The sequence below is a fragment of the Pleurodeles waltl genome, chromosome 11, assembly GCF_031143425.1.
Source record: "Pleurodeles waltl isolate 20211129_DDA chromosome 11, aPleWal1.hap1.20221129, whole genome shotgun sequence".
Lineage (NCBI taxonomy): Eukaryota > Metazoa > Chordata > Amphibia > Caudata > Salamandridae > Pleurodeles > Pleurodeles waltl.
The window spans coordinates 631,842,754-631,863,219 of NC_090450.1; the positions used below are offsets into that span (position 1 = coordinate 631,842,754).

General features: G+C 46.5%; 1 protein-coding gene across 1 annotated transcript in view; it reads left to right on the forward strand.

Moving 5' to 3' along the window:
• The window catches only part of DOCK5 (dedicator of cytokinesis 5), a 799,955-nt gene that overhangs the window by 238,767 nt on the left and 540,722 nt on the right, over positions 1-20,466 (forward strand). The window contains exons 3-4 of the mRNA XM_069214140.1: positions 2,100-2,140; positions 12,360-12,415. Coding sequence (XP_069070241.1) covers positions 2,100-2,140; positions 12,360-12,415 — 97 coding nt within the window. The remainder of the gene's footprint in view (positions 1-2,099; positions 2,141-12,359; positions 12,416-20,466) is intronic.

A 20,466-nucleotide genomic window follows, 5' to 3' on the forward strand; every position in this document is an offset into this window, starting at 1 on the left:
CTTTGTAGAGCTCACCTTTATAATCCGCTTGTTCATTGAAAGAGGCGTGGTCTCCGCTTTTTACGTTCTTTCAGGAAGTTACCTTGCAGCTTTGAAGTAGTGCGGCTGAAAGTGGCCTGGTACATGTTGACATATTCTATGCTTGCTGTATCATTGTTCTTTCTAAAGGGACTTGAACCCTCCTGTGTGAATGCATTTTCCCATCGACAAAGGATGCTTCCAAATAAGAGGCACGAAGGATGTGTGAAATTCATGTAAAAGCAACATGTTTTGGCAATAAATTAGAATATGGAAATATAAGCCGAATCAGAGTGCAAAACACCATTTGCAACAACATACATTTTTTTGTTTAGTTTCCGAAGAACATTGTGAGTGCCTCCTCCAGTAAGCGTTAGATTTTGGAGCTCCTGACTTGTCAGCTGTGTCTCCATGCCTTAATAGCCTTCTTTGCATTGCTTTGGACTCCATCTCAAACCTCTATATGGTGTGAAGGCTTCCGACACCAAACTAGCTTGAACGAAGTCCTTCTTGTTTTTCCCTATAACTCTTGAAGAGGTACTGTGCCCCAGCACAAGCTTTGTGCACAAAGATTTGATTTTCTGGGTGACTAGGGTTTGTTTCCCTTATCGTCCCTTATCTTTGTCGTCTTATGACCACACTTGATACCTGGGCGTCCTTATGAATTAACATCCCACTCTAGTTCCTCAGAACGCAGGCTGCGTTTTCAGTTTAAACAATCGAGAAACATCCTAATTTCCATGTTTTTACTTTTAAAAAAGTTTGATTGTATATGTGCATAGATGGCAGGAAAGTGGAAACAGTTGATTTTCATGTCAGATATATAGGAAATATCCATAATTGTTCATAATATGTTTAATCACAGATTGTGAAAATATCATTGCACCCAGAGAGTGAGTATATAGGAATGACTAAGTGTATTTCAATTTGAAAGCGATCCCACCACAGCCCCCAAATTTGACAATGCGTTCGAGGATGGTTATACTCTCTCCTCGATTAGTGGACACCATTCTATATCTCCCCCAGTCCATCCCTTTCAAATTGTCAGTATTTTACAATGTCTTTTTTTAAAGAAAAAAAATAAAAAGCCTAGCTCCAACCGAGCTTCGGTACAGTGTTCTACACTGACTGTTTCTTATGTACCGACCTCTGAGTTGTAATAGTATCTAGCATGGGGCGAGCAGAACCCTCTTTCATGAAAACAAAAGCCTTCCCTCCATGTTTTGCCTTCATTCGTGCCAGGTGACTCTCGGTCCCTGGAACCTGCATGGCCAGTAGCATCTCCATAATCTCGAACAAAGCCTGTTTCCTTTACAAAGTCGCCAGGCACTGGTACATTCTGCATTCGGCAAATTACAAACATCTCTGTTAAGCTACCAATTTAAAGAGTGTTCTCGGTTACTTATTTCATTACCATCATGGTGGTCCTGCCATCTTGCTCCTTCTCTGCCAGGGCCCTAGGAAGCGTGTGGCTGAGTCAAAGAGCAGCTTTTCCTCTGCCCCACACACGTCTTTCAACAGCCCAGAGACCATGCCATCAAGTTTGTTGTTGGGGTACACGACGATGTACGCTTGCGTCCCGCTGCACGCTTTTTCTGGGGTCTCCATTTGGCCTTACATAGGCGCAAGAGTGTACCCAATGCAGTTGCGAAACTTGGACATGTCACCCAGTTCAGGTCCGGAAGCACTTTTCCACATGCTCCTCTACTTTGTGAGTATTTGCTCCGTCAATAGGACTCTTACCGAAAGACCCTTTATTTTACTTTCCATTGTAAGGATCGCTTCGTTCAGGTCTGCACCTGTGGTATGTAATTTAGAGCAAATAGATTTCGATGATCTAATTTGTGGAGTGTCTTGCTGTTGTGTACGCCAGTGTCACAGCTCGTTACTGCAAACCATGGTTCTAAATAAAATTAATTATGTAGAAATTTAAATACAAATCGACAGGCACAACACTCCATGCCTTTTGTAATGAGGAGCCATTTGTCTGGTTAACCCGTTTATATGGTGGCACTGATATATGCACGCAGGACAAATGAAGTCTGTAAATGCGTAATGTGTTCTTTTTACCTTGTTCACAGGTTGGTACAGGGGATACACTCTTCGAAATAAGTCGCAGAGGGTGAGTGTTTTAAGAGTTTTCTCATCATTGATCCGTAATGCTGTGCCTGAGAAACCTCTATCCAAAACACAGACCATTCTTCTATCAATTAATTTTGTAGAGTCCAAATCACACTGACAGCAAAAATGTGAAAACCTTTAGATTTCCTAAAATAATCCATTATTTTCGGTGCACGCAAGAGTCAGACAGCTTTAGCTGTCTTGCCTGCATTATGTGGTCCAAACCATTCATTACAAAAATACATACATTAATCCATACATTCATGGACTTCAGGTCACCCCTTACAGTAAGTTGATCTGTACAAGTGTCATTCAGATTTTCTTTCTGCCCACCACACCATACAGCAGGGGATAATGGCCCACCCACTTCAGCCATTGGCTGTCTTGCACCATAATTGACAGCATTTTCCTGATCACATGTATACAGAGGCCTGGAGAGGAGTACACTTTGGTGTCAGGGATGATGTGCCTTGGCTGCAGGTTCTCACAGTCAGTTTTATATAATTTGTTTTTTATAGATTTGTTTTATTTTGTATGCTTCCCAAGGTCAGACCTACTGGCATTGCCAGGACTTGTATTTTTTAACCCACTGACCTGCCTTCAATTAGTGGGTTTTCTGCTCTGATATCCATAGCATAGGGAAGCAACAATATGTGTGCTGAGTTACTATATGCAGGGCTTCAGCGACTGGGCACACGAGGTGAGGTAATGCGGGACTAGCTCCAGAAACCAAATAAAAACCAAAACTGAGCCCTAAAAATAAATTTAAATAACAAAGTCATTTAGAGGTAACAATAAAACGTGGGAACAACTTGCTTTCAAATTCACACATTTCAAATAACAGAAATATGTGAATTCTGTCGTTGACAGGAAATGTTCTTATGCATTTTTAGAATTGTCATTTAAGGTTAGTGAACTTCTTGCGTTTATGTGAGAGTTAAAACTGTGTAGATTATGGTAGCAAGCTGCTTGCAAAAACCATAGATCTCATTGGGTGAAATGATGACAGATGCCATCAGTCTGATATGTTTAACGTTATGACATAGGCAGTAGGCCCAGCGTATTTGTGTTGAATAGCATGTGTTAGTCTGTTATAAGCATACATGAACCATATGTTCGATGGCATCTGTCGCTGTAGATACGCATGTTCTGCAATAGCTCGCCATCTGGTGTTGGGCCGGAGTGTTACAAGTTGTTTTTCTTCGAAGAAGTCTTTCGAGTCACGGGACCGAGTGACTCCTCCTTTTGTCTCCATTGCGCATGGGCGTCGACTCCATCTTCGATTGTTTTTTTTCCGCCATCGGGTTCGGACGTGTTCCTGTCGCTCCGAGTTTCGGAACGGAAAATTAGCTAATTTCGGAAGATTTTCGTCGGTATTGTTGCGTTCGGGATCGGCGTACTTAGATTCCACACCGCATCGAAGATCGAAGAGCTCCGGTGCCCTTCGGGGTAGTTTTTTCGATCCTCCGTCGGGGCCTGGTCGGCCCGACCGCGTGCTGAAGAACGCCGATGGAACGGACCCCGTTCCGTTTCTGCCCCAAATGCCACAATAAATACCCCTACACAGACCAACACTTGGTCTGCAACCTGTGCCTGTCACCTGAGCACAGCGAAGACACCTGCGAGGCCTGTCGTGCGTTCCGGTCCCGAAAAACACTCCGAGACCGTCGAGCCAGAAGACTTCAAATGGCGTCCGCACCGACAGCCCAACGGGAGTTCGAGGAACAGGAAGAAGAAGGTACCTTCTCGATCCAAGACTCAGACTCCGAAGGATTCGACGACACACAAACCGTGAGTAAGACGTCGCAAACCACACAAAGAAACATTTACAAGGCCCAGGGGACGCCACTGCCACCAGGCCATGGCTCGACCCATAAATTCGGTGACCGACCGTCGGCACCGAAAAAGGCCCAAACAGTGCCGAGATCGTCCGACTCCGGTCGAGACACCGGCACGCAGCCTTCTCGGGACCGAGAAAGTGCTGGAGACAAGCCTCGACACCGAGATGCCGGTGTGGACACGGCTCGACGCCGAGACAGCGGCACCGAAACAGATCGACGCCGAGAGGTTTCGGCCCCGAAAAGGAAAAAAGTCACCTCGGAGCCGAAAAAACACGCAGACAAAGTTTCGATGCCGAAACAAACTGCAAGCGACCCAGCTTCAGGCTCTTATACAGAAGAGCACTCGCTAACCTCCCAAATGCAAAAGCATAGGTTTGAGGAAGAGCTACAAGCAACTGATGTGGACCATACGCAAAAGCGTATCTTCATTCAGCAGGGGACGGGAAAAATAAGCACCCTTCCCCCCATTAGGAGAAAGAGAAGGTTGGAGTTCCAGACGGAACAAGCACCACAACCAAAAGTGGTGAAAAGAGTTACACCACCACCCTCTCCTCCGCCCGTGATTAACGTTTCACCAGCACAAACTCCATCACACTCCCCAGCTCACACCACCATGAGCCAGGGTGACCAAGATCAGGACGCATGGGACCTATACGACGCCCCAGTGTCAGATAACAGCCCGGAGGCATACCCTACAAAGCCATCTCCACCAGAAGACAGCACCGCGTACTCTCAGGTGGTGGCTAGAGCAGCACAATTTCACAACGTAAGCCTCCACTCTGAACAGGTCGAGGATGATTTCTTGTTCAACACACTCTCCTCCACCCACAGCTCATACCAAAGCTTGCCTATGCTCCCTGGTATGCTCCGGCACGCAAAAGACATATTTAAGGAGCCGGTCAAAAGTAGGGCAATCACACCAAGGGTGGAAAAAAAGTATAAGCCGCCTCCTACGGACCCGGTTTTCATCACTACACAGCTGCCACCAGACTCTGTTGTTGTAGGAGCAGCTAGAAAAAGGGCCAACTCTCACACATCTGGAGATGCACCACCCCCAGATAAAGAAAGCCGCAAGTTCGATGCAGCTGGTAAAAGAGTCGCAGCACAAGCTGCAAACCAGTGGCGCATCGCGAACTCCCAGGCACTACTTGCGCGCTATGACAGAGCCCACTGGGACGAGATGCAACATCTCATTGAACATCTGCCCAAGGACTTCCAAAATAGGGCAAAACAAGTGGTTGAGGAGGGACAGACCATCTCCAACAACCAGATACGTTCCTCCATGGACGCTGCAGATACAGCTGCACGGACAATTAATACATCTGTAACTATCAGAAGGCATGCATGGCTCCGAACGTCTGGATTTAAACCAGAGATTCAACAAGCAGTTCTCAATATGCCTTTTAATGAAAAAGAACTGTTCGGTCCAGAAGTGGACACAGCGATTGAGAAACTCAAAAAAGATACGGACACTGCCAAAGCCATGGGCGCACTCTACTCCCCGCAGAGCAGAGGGAATTACAGCACATTCTGTAAAACGCCCTTTCGAGGGGGGTTTCGGGGTCAAAGCACACAAGCCAGCACCTCACAAGCAACACCGTCCAGTTACCAGGGACAGTATAGAGGAGGTTTTCGGGGACAATATAGAGGAGGGCAATTCCCTAGAAACAGAGGGAGATTTCAAAGCCCCAAAACCCCTACTACTAAACAATGACTCACATGTCACTCACCCCCTCCACACAACACCAGTGGGGGGAAGAATAGGTCATTATTACAAAGCATGGGAGGAAATCACTACAGACACTTGGGTTCTAGCAATTATCCAACATGGTTATTGCATAGAATTTCTACAATTCCCTCCAAACATACCACCAAAAGCACAAAATTTAACAACACACCATTCCAATCTCCTGGAGATAGAAGTGCAGGCACTATTGCAAAAGAATGCAATCGAATTAGTGCCAAACACACAAATAAACACAGGAGTTTACTCACTGTACTTTCTGATACCAAAGAAGGACAAAACGCTGAGACCAATCCTAGACCTCAGAGTAGTGAACACTTTCATCAAATCAGACCACTTCCACATGGTCACACTACAAGAAGTATTGCCATTGCTAAAACTACACGACTACATGGCATCTTTAGACCTCAAGGATGCTTATTTCCATATACCAATACACCCATCGCACAGGAAATACCTAAGGTTTGTATTCAAAGGAATACATTACCAATTCAAGGTACTGCCTTTCGGATTAACAACCGCACCAAGAGTCTTTACCAAATGTCTAGCGGTAGTCGCTGCACACATAAGAAGGCAGCAAATACATGTGTTCCCATATTTGGACGACTGGCTAATCAAGGCCCATTCGTTCATACAGTGCTCAAATCACACAAATCAGATCATACAAACCCTCTTCAAACTCGGGTTCACCGTCAACTTTACAAAATCCAACATTCTGCCGCGCAAGGTACAACAATACCTAGGAGCCATAATACACACATCAAAAGGAGTAGCCACTCCAAGTCCACAAAGAATTCTAAATTTCAACACCATCATACAACGCATGTATCCAACACAAAAGATACAGGCAAAGATGGTATTACAACTCCTAGGCATGATGTCATCATGCATAGCCATTGTCCCAAACGCAAGACTGCACATGAGGCCCTTACAACAATGCCTAGCATCACAGTGGTCTCAAGCACAGGGTCACATTCTAGATCTGGTGTTAATAGACCGCCAAACTTACCTCTCGCTTCTGTGGTGGAACAACATAAATTTAAACAAGGGGCGGCCTTTCCAAGACCCAGTGCCACAATACGTAATAACAACAGATGCTTCCATGACAGGGTGGGGAGCACACCTCGATCAACACAGCATACAAGGACAATGGAACGTACATCAAACAAAACTGCATATCAATCACCTAGAACTTCTAGCAGTTTTTCAAGCACTAAAAGCTTTCCAACCAATAATAGTTCACAAATACATTCTCGTCAAAACAGACAACATGACAACAATGTATTATCTAAACAAGCAAGGAGGGACGCACTCCACGCAGTTAAGCCTGCTAGCACAGAAAATTTGGCATTGGGCAATTCACAACCAAATTCGCCTAATTGCACAGTTTATACCAGGGATCCAAAATCAACTCGCAGACAATCTCTCTCGAGATCACCAACAGGTCCACGAATGGGAAATTCACCCCCAAATTCTGAACACTTATTTCAAACTCTGGGGAACACCTCAGATAGACTTGTTTGCGACAAGGGAGAACGCAAAATGCCAAAACTTCGCATCCAGATACCCACACAAACAATCCCAAGGCAATGCCCTATGGATGAACTGGTCAGGGATATTTGCTTACGCTTTTCCTCCTCTCCCTCTCCTTCCTTACCTGGTAAACAAACTCAGTCAAAGCAAACTCAAACTCATATTGATAGCACCAACTTGGGCAAGGCAACCCTGGTACACAACGCTGCTAGACCTATCAGTGGTACCCTGCATCAAATTGCCCAACAGGCCAGATCTGTTGACACAGCACAACCAAAGATCAGACACCCAGATCCAGCATCGCTGAATCTAGCAATCTGGCTCCTGAAATCCTAGAATTCGGGCACTTACAACTTACACAAGAATGTATGGAAGTCATAAAACAAGCCAGAAGGCCATCCACCAGGCACTGCTATGCAAGTAAATGGAAGAGGTTTGTTTGCTACTGCCATATTAATCAAATACAACCATTACACACAACTCCAGAACATGTAGTGGGTTACTTGCTTCACTTACAAAAATCTAACCTAGCTTTTTCTTCCATTAAGATTCACCTTGCAGCAATATCTGCATACCTGCAGACTACCTATTCAACTTCCCTATATAAGATACCAGTCATTAAAGCATTCATGGAGGGCCTTAGGAGAATTATACCACCAAGAACACTACCTGTTCCTTCATGGAACCTAAATGTTGTCCTAACTAGACTTATGGGTCCACCTTTTGAACCCATGCACTCCTGCGAAATACAGTTCCTAACCTGGAAGGTGGCATTTCTCATCGCCATTACTTCCCTAAGAAGAGTAAGCGAGATTCAGGCGTTTACAATACAGGAACCTTTTATACAACTACACAAAAATAAAGTCGTCCTAAGGACCAATCCTAAATTTTTGCCAAAGGTTATTTCACCGTTCCATCTAAATCAAACAGTGGAACTTCCAGTGTTCTTTCCACAGCCAGATACCGTAGCTGAAAGGGCACTACATACATTAGATGTCAAAAGAGCATTGATGTATTACATTGACAGAACAAAAAACATCAGAAAGACTAAACAACTCTTTATTGCCTTTCAAAAACCTCACGCAGGAAACCCAATTTCAAAACAAGGTATAGCCAGATGGATAGTTAAATGCATCCAAATCTGCTACCTTAAAGCTAAACGACAGCTGCCCATTACACCAAGGGCACACTCAACCAGAAAGAAAGGTGCTACCATGGCCTTTCTAGGAAACATCCCAATGCAAGAAATATGTAAGGCAGCCACATGGTCTACGCCTCACACATTCACCAAGCACTACTGTGTACACGTGTTATCCGCACAACAAGCCACAGTAGGTCAAGCCGTATTAAGGACATTATTTCAGACTACTTCCACTCCTACAGGCTGATCCACCGCTTTTGGGGAAATAACTGCTTACTAGTCTATGCAGAACATGCGTATCTACAGCGACAGATGCCATCGAACTGAAAATGTCACTTACCCAGTGTACATCTGTTCGTGGCATCAGTCGCAGTAGATTCGCATGTGCCCACCCGCCTCCCCGGGAGCCTGTAGCAGTTTGGAAGTTACCTTCAATTATTTATATATGTATCATCTCAACCTTAAATAGGTGCATACTTAGTCACTCCATTGCATGGGCACTATTACTACAATTCAACTCCTACCTCACCCTCTGCGGGGAAAAACAATCGAAGATGGAGTCGACGCCCATGCGCAATGGAGACAAAAGGAGGAGTCACTCGGTCCCGTGACTCGAAAGACTTCTTCGAAGAAAAACAACTTGTAACACTCCGGCCCAACACCAGATGGCGAGCTATTGCAGAACATGCGAATCTACTGCGACTGATGCCACGAACAGATGTACACTGGGTAAGTGACATTTTCATTATACAACAGCATGTTTTCTTTTTATATGACTATTTTTTTAATTTATCGTGCCTATGTATTTGATTTTGTGTGTGTTTTGTTGTGGTTGTGTAAGTAGGTGAATACAAGAATGAGTCGGTGAGTGTATAAATGGATGCATAAGTGGAAGGATATGTGATAAAGTGTGTGCATGGTGCCTTATTGAGTGCCTAAGCACATCAGTTGCAGAAGAGGCACTTTCATTTATAAGCCATACATGTTGGCGTTGCCAGTGTTTATTTTTCTTTTTTATTCTATTGTTTACAGCTCTTTGGCTCCAGTTCGCTTAGTTTTGGGATTGTTTACATTTTCTCTTTTTCATTTTAGCTGTCTAACCCTTTTTTTTATTTTGTTGCTACCATTTTTTTTTGGACATTTCTTTTAATTCATGTTGCAAATTTAGTGGGGACTATGCTTTGTTCAGCAGTGGGAAACTAAGCTGATATAGTGGTGACTATACATTGGATGGGAAAAAGACTCAAACACGACAGCCAAACCACACACTGCTGTTACAATGAATGCGACTTTAGCGCACATTTCTTTACCATGCATGTTGTTAGGATGACATGCCTTAGGGAAAGAAGCGTTGGACTTTAAAGTCCAACACTTTCACTACTGTAGCTTCAACTGGAGTTGGAATAGTAAATTATACCACACTAAAGCATGTAATTGAAACAATGTGCGTGGTAAAGGAAGGCATGGTTAAGGCACATTTGTTGTAAAAAATGCGGAGTAACAGTATGCGTTGTGAAGCCATGCGTTGTTCCGACATGCAGCCGCATTGGATACTTGTACACTATTAGATCAAGGACTCTAAATCCCTGTTGGCTCACATTACAGCTATACTAAATAACTGTGCAGTTCATTGGTCTAGTTCTAAAAACCAAAAGGGGCAAAATTAATACCAGCTGTCTGCCAGGCATCCAGGATTGGCTTTGTTGTTGATAAATTTAACTGTTTGTAGGAGCGCCTCCTTTAGTTGCTAAATTGTCTACCATTATCAGCCAAAGCTTTGTTCTGTAAACCAGCTTCGGAGGTGAATTCCCTGGTTTTAATTTGCATAAGGTGACACCATAAGATAATGTCATTATGGATATCAAGAGTCATCAGGCACCAGGATAAATGTGGGCATTGCCCATGACTGACTTAAGGAATTACCTTATCTCTCTACTGTCAAAGCATCACTAGTAACTGCAGGAGAGGAACTCTGGCTTATTTGATTGTGTCTGTGTTCTGAATCTTAGCCCATTCTTTTGTTAATGCTTACCATTGGGATAGACACACTGAAGTATAGAAAAATGTGATGGGCCCATCAGTTGTGTACCTCTTGGTTCCAGTGACACAGTGTCCATGGGACCCTCATCTGGGCCTGCCCATTCCACTTAGGGCGACACACTAAAGTATAGAAAAAATTGATGGATGGAATACTTGGATTAATCTCACCTACTGGTAATTACTCGGGCCGCATCCCAGTCCATCGTTATTTTGCATACCATTTCACCTCAGTTTGGACCCAGCTATTTGCAAATCAGTGTGAACCGTGCTCCAATCGGAACAGTCCAGCCCAGACTGCCAAGCCAGGTCCTCCTTGAACCAGAACATAAGCAACTCAGGACCGGTTTTGCCCTAGTTATGGGCTCATCAACCAGGTACAGCTTGGTTCAAGTGAGACAGTTTGCACGGGACCCACGTCTGGGAATACCTGTCCCACTTAGGGCGACACATTAAAGTATGCAAAAATGTGATGGCTAGGATGCTTGAATTGATCTCAGCCACTGGTAATTACTCTGACTTCATCCCGGTCCATTGTTGTTTTTCGATGCTGCTGTATGCAAATCAGTTTTGATCCTACTCCGATTAGAACAATCTAGGCTGAACTGCCAAGCCAGGTCCTCCCTGAACCGGAAAACAAACAACCAGGACTTGTTTTGCCCAAGTTATGGGCTCATCAGCTGGGTACACCTTGGTTCCAGTGATATTGTGTGCATGGGACCCACGTCTAGGCATATCTGTCCCACTGCAGGAAATACCAAAATATAGAAAAAAGCAATGGATAGAATGCTTGAATTAATCTCAGCCACAGCTAATTACTCAGGACCGCATCCCAGTCCATTGCTATTTTGTACACCATGCCACCTCAGTTTGAGCCCATATATATGCAAATCAATCTGACTGTGCTCCAGGTTGCTTGTGTTCCAATTTGGGAAGGACCTGGCCAGGCAGTTGAGTCTGGACTGCTCTCACGAGGAACAGGGTCAAAGCTAATTTGCATATACCTAGGTACAAACTGAGGTGACATGGTGGTCTAAAAACGATGGATTGGAATGCATCCCTAAGCGATTGGCAGTGGCTTTGATTAATTCAAGCATTCCACCCATCCCCTTGTTGTTTTAACCATTGGGGTGGAGACAGCAAGTTGATGTTCAGACTTTTTTATTTCCACTTGGGGGGCACTGAAGCCTGCTAAAGCCTGATACTAGTATGTGACTCCCACCACTAATAAGGAAACATCACGATGCAAATGTTTGTTGACTTGCGAGAGGGGCTGTTCAGTCTACCATTTTGCTGCATAAGCCAAACTCTTTTCACCAGCTCTGAGGTTTGCTACCTCAGATACTGAATTGATTATTTTTTGTCATCACTGTGCTTAATGGGAAGCTGTCAATATGCCGGTCATCGTCCACTGATATCTAGATCTAGGGTTTACACCACTTTTACACATTTTATATCGCATTGTGGAGAACGCCCCAAGCCCACACATACTGCATAAGCACAAGTCTGATGAGTGACAATTTTAAACGGGTCTGTAGCTGTAGCCGCTACACACTTGACATCTCTGACACAAACCAACATTCAGGGTCACAACACAGTCTTTCTTTTTTCCAAGTATTTCCAGGTTTAGTGTATGAACTTTGGCAGGATTTTAATCTTCGATCCTTCAAGACTGCAAGTGTCACAAAAAATGAATAATAATTTTTAGTCTGATTGGAAGCAACGCAAAATGTAGCCTACCCGAGAGTGTGAGGTTAATCATTGCTTTATTCTGGTCTTTCGTTATAACTCTGACTTGATTCATGTCAGAAGAGACCAGTGCTGCCATACTGTCGTTGGCTTTCCTTGAGGGTCCATTGCTGCGATTCTTTTGTACAGCAGCTTGTTTGTTGATAGTATGACCATTGCTATTTTTTCTCCGTAGGGCATCTTTCCAGAAACGTACATCCATCTCAAAGAGGCAACTGTGGAAGACCGTGGGTATGTTTGCTTAGGCTTGCTCGCTATTGTTTCTCTGCAGCTGTGTCGTGCCTTGAGTTCTGCTTTATTTATAAATATGTATGTGATGTTGAAACAGATGTGGCTAATTCTTGGGTGATGGGAGGGGAGCTGTGATTAGAGCTCTCATTGTCAGATAACATGAAATTGGCTTTGCAAGGACTTATTTATTTTTGAGTTATGTTTGTTTTTTGAGCTACGTGTTGACAAAGAGCTCAGTTGCAAACAAGCATTGGCAAAGCCAGTAGTTCTTACCTTTTGAACCTTTTGACTTTGCCAGTGATTTCAACCTTGTTGCACAGCATCCACCGTGGTGTGCAGCATGGTTAAAAAGATAAATAAATGTCCTTTTGTAGGTGCACACAACAAGCATGCACACCCTACAAAGTTATGGAACTGCTTCTTTTCTTTTTGTTTACGGATCCAAGTTGGATCGGTAAAAAAAAAAAAAAAAAGTACCACCAGGGGTCTTGGGACGAAGTAACACAGGTTGGGGAAGCAATTCATGGGGAGGCAGAAGCAATACAGGGCGCGCAGGGGTGAGCAGCAGCATGGAGGACGCAGGTGGAGGAGAAGCAGATATAGAGAGCAATGTACAGTAGGGTGATACGAAACGGACAAGAGAGCAATATGGAGTGGTGGGAGGAACAAATGTATGAGAAAGCAAGGTGGAGCTGGGGGGAGAAACACACAAGCAAGAAAATAACGTCGGTCATGGTGAGAAGTATACACAAGGGCCAAAGCATCAGAGAAGAGTCGGGGAGAAGAAAAGATAAGCATGAGTGCGACAGAGGGAGAGAAGAACACGAGGAAGCCAGCTGGAAAACATATGTCCTCTAGTAGAGTACGTAAAACTAAAAAAGTAGCACCCAAAAAATGAGCAGTGGAAGGACACAAGTAAATACTCCAGGGGAAGGATGAGCATAAGAAAACAAAGACCACCCTAGCTAACAGATAAGAAACATACAAATGAGAGCGACTTTAGAGTCAACTAAAGGTACTAATGGACGGGCTCTAAGCCCGCTATAAACAGACAATACTTCTCTCAACAGCTAGTGCAAGTGCTGCCTAATACACGATACCAATAAATACCAATTAAGCTATGTACTTCGACTTTGGGATGCAGTAAATGACTGGTAAAGCATTTTCAAGGTTATTACTTTCCTAACTAATGCAACACTTGTCAAGGTCATTTCTGTGTCATGGTTGTGAAAGGTTAACGGGCTGTTTTCCAGGTTCCATGCTCCCTTTAGGGGCGTTTTCCTACAGGATGTAGTGAAAGGAAGCAAGGGAAGGTCTTTGGTGTCTGTGGGAAGAACGTATGACCTACATTCTTTGAATAAACACATACCATGTGGATTTTCCTTGAGAATTGTCATTAGTAGAGGCAATGTTGTTACAGTGTGGGGTGGGTGGTTTTCATATTATTTCCAGCTATGGTGAGGCTGATGCAGCTGGTTGTCCTCACTCAAGAATGTCAAATAATACAGCATTTGGGCATAACTCTATTATGTAAGCACGTAATCTATGAAACAGCAGCCTCATCAGTGAAAAGGAGCAAAGGGTTTATGCTTACGATACACCAAATCATGGTGTAAATTGGATATTACTCCACTGCCTGAGTTAACAGTGTACTGTGACATGTACGTATGTATATTATGTATATGGTATTTTTATAGCTCCAACCTAGCCAAAAGGCAGCAGAGCTCTGTACATGGTTAAAAGCAAGCGTAAAGTCATTGAGTATTAGGAGAGGCAAATGGAATGTGGACAGTAATGCATTGTGATGTAGTTTTCTTTAAAGAGACATGTCTTCTTCCCATTCTCTAAATTAGAGCAGCATTGGGCCACTCCTGACGGTGATGAGGATGTTGTTCCAGATCCTGGGGCATAGATGGAAAAGGCTTGCTCTTGTTTCCTTCTTTTTTACACTTCTTAGTCTGCAGTCTTATGGTGTCCTGTCTGCGGGTATGCCAAGAACCGCCAGAGATGTCAATCTTGTTACAAGATATGCAGGGCTGCTGGTTTTGATGGAGTTGTAAATAATGCAACTGGTATTGAAGATGGTTCGGGCCAGCAAGGGGAGCTAGTGGAGTTCCATCAGGGAAGGGGATAGATGTGTTCATATTTCTTCTGGCCTATATGAGACGTGTTGCGGCGTATAAGATGCACTTAAGGGATGTCAGTGTGCAGTGTGGGAGCCCATGGAGTAGGTCATTACCATTGTCCATATGCTTGAGCATGACGGCTTGAACAGCAGCTCTGAAGTCACTTTGTGGGAAAAAAATGGTTTCATTTTCTTTAGAATAGAGAGCTGATAGCAGGCCATCTTTATTATTTTGTCATTGTGTTCCTTGAGGGTGAAGTTGGTGTCCAGGGTGACTCCAAGTGACTTGGCATTTGGTGAACGTTGGGATTCAAAGTCATCATGGTTCATATCCTTGAACCAGGTTTGTAGTGTAACTTGTTTGTTGTCCTTGGAAAATGACATGAATTCTCTCTTGGTTGGGTTTAACTTGAGTTAAGCACTGGACATCCAGGTCTGGATGATTTGTGTTTGAGGTACTGGATGTCAGAAGCAGAGGAGACTTTCAAATAAAGTTGTGTTTCTGATGGATACAACTACCTGTGGATTCCTCTCCTGATGAATACTCCCATGGCGCCAGCATTCAACGGAAATCTTCTTACTAGTCTCTGCACGTCGACGAGGACGTCACTCTAGCCCACGCGACGCCGTCTGACGTCATACAGGCAATAAGAGGTCCTCGCCGACGTGCCGATGACAGTTCCCTTTTTTCCGTGCATTCGAAACGGTTATCTTCGAGGGAGCTACTGTTACCTTCGTGGTTACAGTGTATTGTCTGCTGCGTAGTCTTCTCTGCGGTAATAATGTCTCAGAGGAAGTCGGGTTTCAAGCCCTGTCGAGAGTGTGGGGGCAAGATGTCAGTTACAGATTCTCACTCCGACTGTCTATGGTGTTTGAGCTCCGACCACGACGTCTCGACTTGCGATTCATGTCAACACATGAATCCGAAGGCCCTCAAAGAGCGTGAGGCCAAGTTATTCATGGCAAAGTCAAAGAAGAAGGAGAAACATCATAAGAAGTCTTCTTCGCCAAGGTCTCACCGGCGTCATCGAGACTCCCGGCGCCGTAGAGACTCACGACGTCATTCCAGCAAGGAGTCTCGTTCGAGGTCACCTTCGGCTCGGCGTCGGAGGACTTGGGAGGTCAGCCCCACGGTCACGCCGCATCCATCGACGCCGTTGCCCTCTCCGGCGTCACCGACTTCGCCTGGTCAGGCGTCAGTGATTGAGGTGGTGCAGCCTCTTGTGTTTTCTCCGGCGTCGCAGACGTCGAGGCCGGCGTCGGGGTCGCCCTCGATCCAGGCACCCCAGTATCCGGCTTTTCTCACTCCTGGAGCCGATAGTACCGCGTTTCTTAATGCGATGTATACCATCTTTCAGCAGATGGCTCCAGGAGCTGCTCCGGCTGGTCCTTCGGGGCCCTTGGCCTTTTCGTTGGGTGATCCTGCGCCTCTTCGGCCGGCACCCTTTATGCCCTTTCTCCCTTTTGGGAATGTGGGCTCGGCGCCGGTGCCGGCGTCGGTGGCCGCTCCGGTGGCTTCGGATGTTTCGGCCCCGGAGGTTGCCCTTCCGTCGAAGTCAGGATTTTGCCCTGTGACTCCGGTTGGTCCATCGGCTCCAAGACCTCGTCCTCCGGCTCCTACCTCGGGGCCGAAGCTGCCTGTGGCGCCGGACGCGGCGTCAGATGCTTCTGGAGATCGGCGCCGTTCTTCGACGTCGGCGGAGGCCATGTCGACTCCGCGTATCGAGGAGAGACTTCATTCGAGGAGGCGTGCTCTCCGTCTTTTAGAAGAGCAGGAGTACCAGCGAGTCTTAGAGGAGGGAGAGATTGAGGACTCTGGAGACGGAACACTTCCCCTGAGTGGGACCTTTCATCTCCAGGGGAATATACGGAGGAGGCTGCTTCCTTTCATGCTGTGGTGAGGAAGGCAGCGAGCTTTTTGGACCTGCCTTTGCCGGTGGCAGAGGCGAAGCAGAATTTGCTGACAGAGGTATTGCATCCGGCCTCTGCTGCAGCTGAGCCTCTCTTGCCATTTAATGAGGCTTTGCTGGATCCGGTGTTGGAGGTGTGGAAGAAGCCGGTGTCTTCCTCGGCCGTTCATAGGGCTGTGGCCAGGAGGTATCGAGCTGCACCATCTGACCCTGGCTTTCTCTCTAGACACCCTACGCCGGAGAGCTTGGTGGTGCAAGCCTCCTGTTCCTCAAAGTCAGCGCCTGGTTCCTTCCCGACGGTGCCTGGAGACAGAGACTCCAAGAAACTGGATGCGCAGTCCAAGAAAATATTTTCGTCATGCAGTTTGGCGTTGAAGGCCACCAACGCAACGTGCATTCTGGGGAGGTACATCCATGCTCTGATGGATGATATTTCGTCTTCATTTACGGAGCTCCCCCAGGGTCTCTTGGATGTGGTCTCGGACGCCCAGGCTGCCGCGACCCAGATTATCCAGTCTGGGCTGGACACGACCGACTCGGTGGCCAGGGCGATGGGCACGGCTGTGGTGGCAAGAAGACAGGCCTGGCTCCGAAACTCAGGGTTTTCGGCGGATGTGCAGTCGACCCTGCTGGACCTCCCGTTTGATGGGGACAGACTGTTTGGAGCCAAGGCAGATTCGGCCTTGGAACGATTTAAGGAGAGCAGAGCCACAGCCAAATCGTTAGGACTGCAAGCTCCTTCTTCCTCTGCCTCTTCTAGATTTTCAGGAGGTTTCGGGGATTTGGGCGTGGCTCTTCTTCCTCTTCCTTTCGGGGGAGGTTCCAGCAACCCGCCTCTTCCCTCCCCTATAGGTCATTTAGAGGGAGGGGGAGGGGTGGGGCCCGTACCAGAGGAGCCTCTCAACAGCACTCTGCCTCTTCCTCGTCCTCTGGAGGGGTGCAGCAGGGGAAGCAGCCTTAGGCTTCCACCGTTTCCCACTCACTCCTCTCCTGTAGGGGGAAGATTACAGCATTTTCTCCACAAGTGGAAGTCTATCACCACGGACACTTGGGTTCTCGGCATTGTGGGGAAAGGCTACGCCCTTCCCTTTCGGGAGTTCCCGCCCCTCATCCCGCCCCACCCATCTTATTGTTCAGAAGAACACCTCCTGTTGCTAGAACAGGAGGTTCAAGTCCTCCTTTCAAAGGGCGCGGTAGAGTTGGTCCCAGAGCAGGAAAAGGGTCGAGGTTGTTACTCAAGATACTTCCTGATTCCCAAAAAGGATGGTCAGTTGAGACCAATCCTGGATCTGAGGATCTTGAATTGGTTCCTCAAACAGGAAAAGTTCAAGATGCTGACCCTAGCACAGGTGCTTTTGGCGTTGAACAAGGAAGATTGGATGGTGTCTGTCGACTTGCAGGATGCTTACTTTCATATCCTGATACTCAAGTCGCACAGGAAGTATCTCCGGTTTGTGGTAGGGTCGCAGCACTATCAGTTTGCGGTCCTCCCGTTTGGTCTTACTTCAGCACCTCGAGTCTTCACAAAGGTGATGTCAGTGGTTGCAGCGGAGCTCAGAAGGAAGGGGATAGCAGTATTCCCTTACTTGGACGACTGGTTGATCAAAGCCAAGTCCCCGGAGCTTGTGTCGCATCATCTGCAGTCAACAACCCAGTTGTTGTTCGACCTGGGCTTTTCGGTGAACGTGCCCAAATCTCACCTGGAGCCCTCTCAGCGCCTCCTGTTCATATGGGCAGTACTGGATACAACATTGAGTCGAGCCTTTCCTCCGCCTCAGCGGATTCAAGATATTCAGGAATTGGTTCCAATGTTTCGAAATGGAGCGGTAGTTCCAGTCCTCAAGGTCCTTCGTCTGCTCGGTCTGTTCGCCTCCTGCATTCTGTTGGTCACGCATGCTCGCTGGCACATGAGGGCTCTTCAGTGGTGCCTCCGAAGGCAGTGGTCTCAACACAAGGGAGATTTAGAAGGTACTGTCAAGATCTCCAGAGATGCTGCTGTGGAATTGAAGTGGTGGATTGCGGGCAACAATCTTTCACAGGGAAAGCCGTTCGCGCAGTCGCCACCAGTGGCCACGGTCATAACGGATGCTTCCACCCTAGGATGGGGAGCTCATCTGGGGGATCTGGAGATCAAAGGGCTTTGGTCTCCAGAGGAACAGGTGTTTCATATCAATCTGTTGGAGTTACGGGCTGTACGTCTGGCTCTCAAGGCCTTCCTCCCATCCCTTCGTGGTCAGTCGGTACAGGTCCTGACGGACAATACTACCACGATGTGGTACATAAACAAACAGGGAGGAGTAGGGTCGTACCTTCTCTGCAGAGAAGCTCTTCGGCTATGGTCCTGGGCAAAGGACCATCAGATTTGCTTGGTGGCAAATCATCTGGCCGGGGTCTTGAATGTACGTGCGGACAGTCTCAGTCGCCAATTCTCGGCAGACCACGAGTGGCGTCTCCATCCAGATCAAGTCTGTTTAATCTTCCAGATGTGGGGGTTTCCTCGGATAGATCTGTTTGCCACTCGGGAGAACGCGTATTGCCCGTTATTCTGCAGCCTCCAGTATCCGATGCAGGGAGCGTTGGGGGACGCGTTTCAGATAACCTGGTGCGACCAGTTGCTTTACGCGTTTCCCCCCATACCCTTGATTCCTCGAGTGTTGAGGAAAATTCGCCAAGACCGGGCCCAAGTCATCTTAATAGCTCCGGATTGGCCAAGGAGGGTATGGTACTCCGACCTTCTCCAACTCTCACTGTGCCCTCCGCTCCGTCTCCCTCTCAGGGCAGACCTCCTCTCGCAGTCGCAGGGGCAGGTTTTACACCCCAACCTCCAGAGTCTTTACCTACATGCTTGGAGATTGAACGGGGAAACCTGAGTTCCTTCTATCTCCCGCCTGATGTAGTGGATGTTATCTTAGCGGCCAGGCGACACTCCACTAAATCTATCTACGCTAATAGGTGGTCTAAATTTGTTATGTGGTGTGGAGAGAGACAGATTGATCCCTTACATGCTCATCTGTCACATGTTTTGTCTTTTGCACTGTCTCTAGCGCAGAAAGGTTGTACAGTGGCTACCATTAAGGGTTATTTGTCGGCCTTGTCAGCCTTCATTTGTCTTCCAGACCAACCATCGTTATTTAAATCCCCTATTGTTCTCAGATTCTTGAAAGGTCTTCTGAATCAATATCCTCCAAAACCATTCGTTATGCCTCAATGGGATTTGTCCTTGGTCCTGACTTTCCTTATGGGGTCCCCTTTTGAGCCTATGCATTCTTGCCCCTTAAGGTATTTGGTTATTAAAACAGTATTCCTGGTAGCTATAACATCTGCAAGGAGAGTGAGTGGGTTGCAGGCCTTATCGGTTAAACCCCCTTATATAACGTTTTATGGGGATAAGGTGGTGTTGAGGACCAAGGCTGCTTTCCTTCCGAAGGTTGTTTCACCCTTCCATTTGGCTCAGACAATCACTTTGTCCACGTTTTATCCTCCGCCTCATCCTTCAAAGGAGGAAGAAAGACTACATCGCCTGGACGCAAAAAGGGCGTTGAGCTTCTATATCGACAGAATGAAGGATATCAGGCTGGAGGATCAGCTGTTTGTCGGATACGTGGGCAAGAGGAGAGGAAAGGCAGTCCACAAGAGAACACTCTCCAGGTGGGTTGTTCTTTGCATTAAAATCTGTTACTCTTTGGCAAAGAAGGATCCGCCTGAGGGCATTAGAGCTCACTCCACCAGAGCTAAGTCGGCCTCTTCGGCCTTGGCCAGGGGTGTTCCTGTGGTCGACATCTGCAAGGCCGCAACTTGGTCGTCCCTTCACACTTTTGTGAAACATTACTGTTTGGACTCTGAGGTCAGAAGGGACGGTCATTTTGCACGGTCAGTGCTGCAGGATTTCTTGGTTTGACCATTTAGGCACCCACCGCCGGGCGTGGTACTGCTTTGGGACTCTATTCATCAGGTGAGGAATCCACAGGTAGTTGTATCCATCAGAAGAACGAGTTACTTACCTTCGGTAACGACTT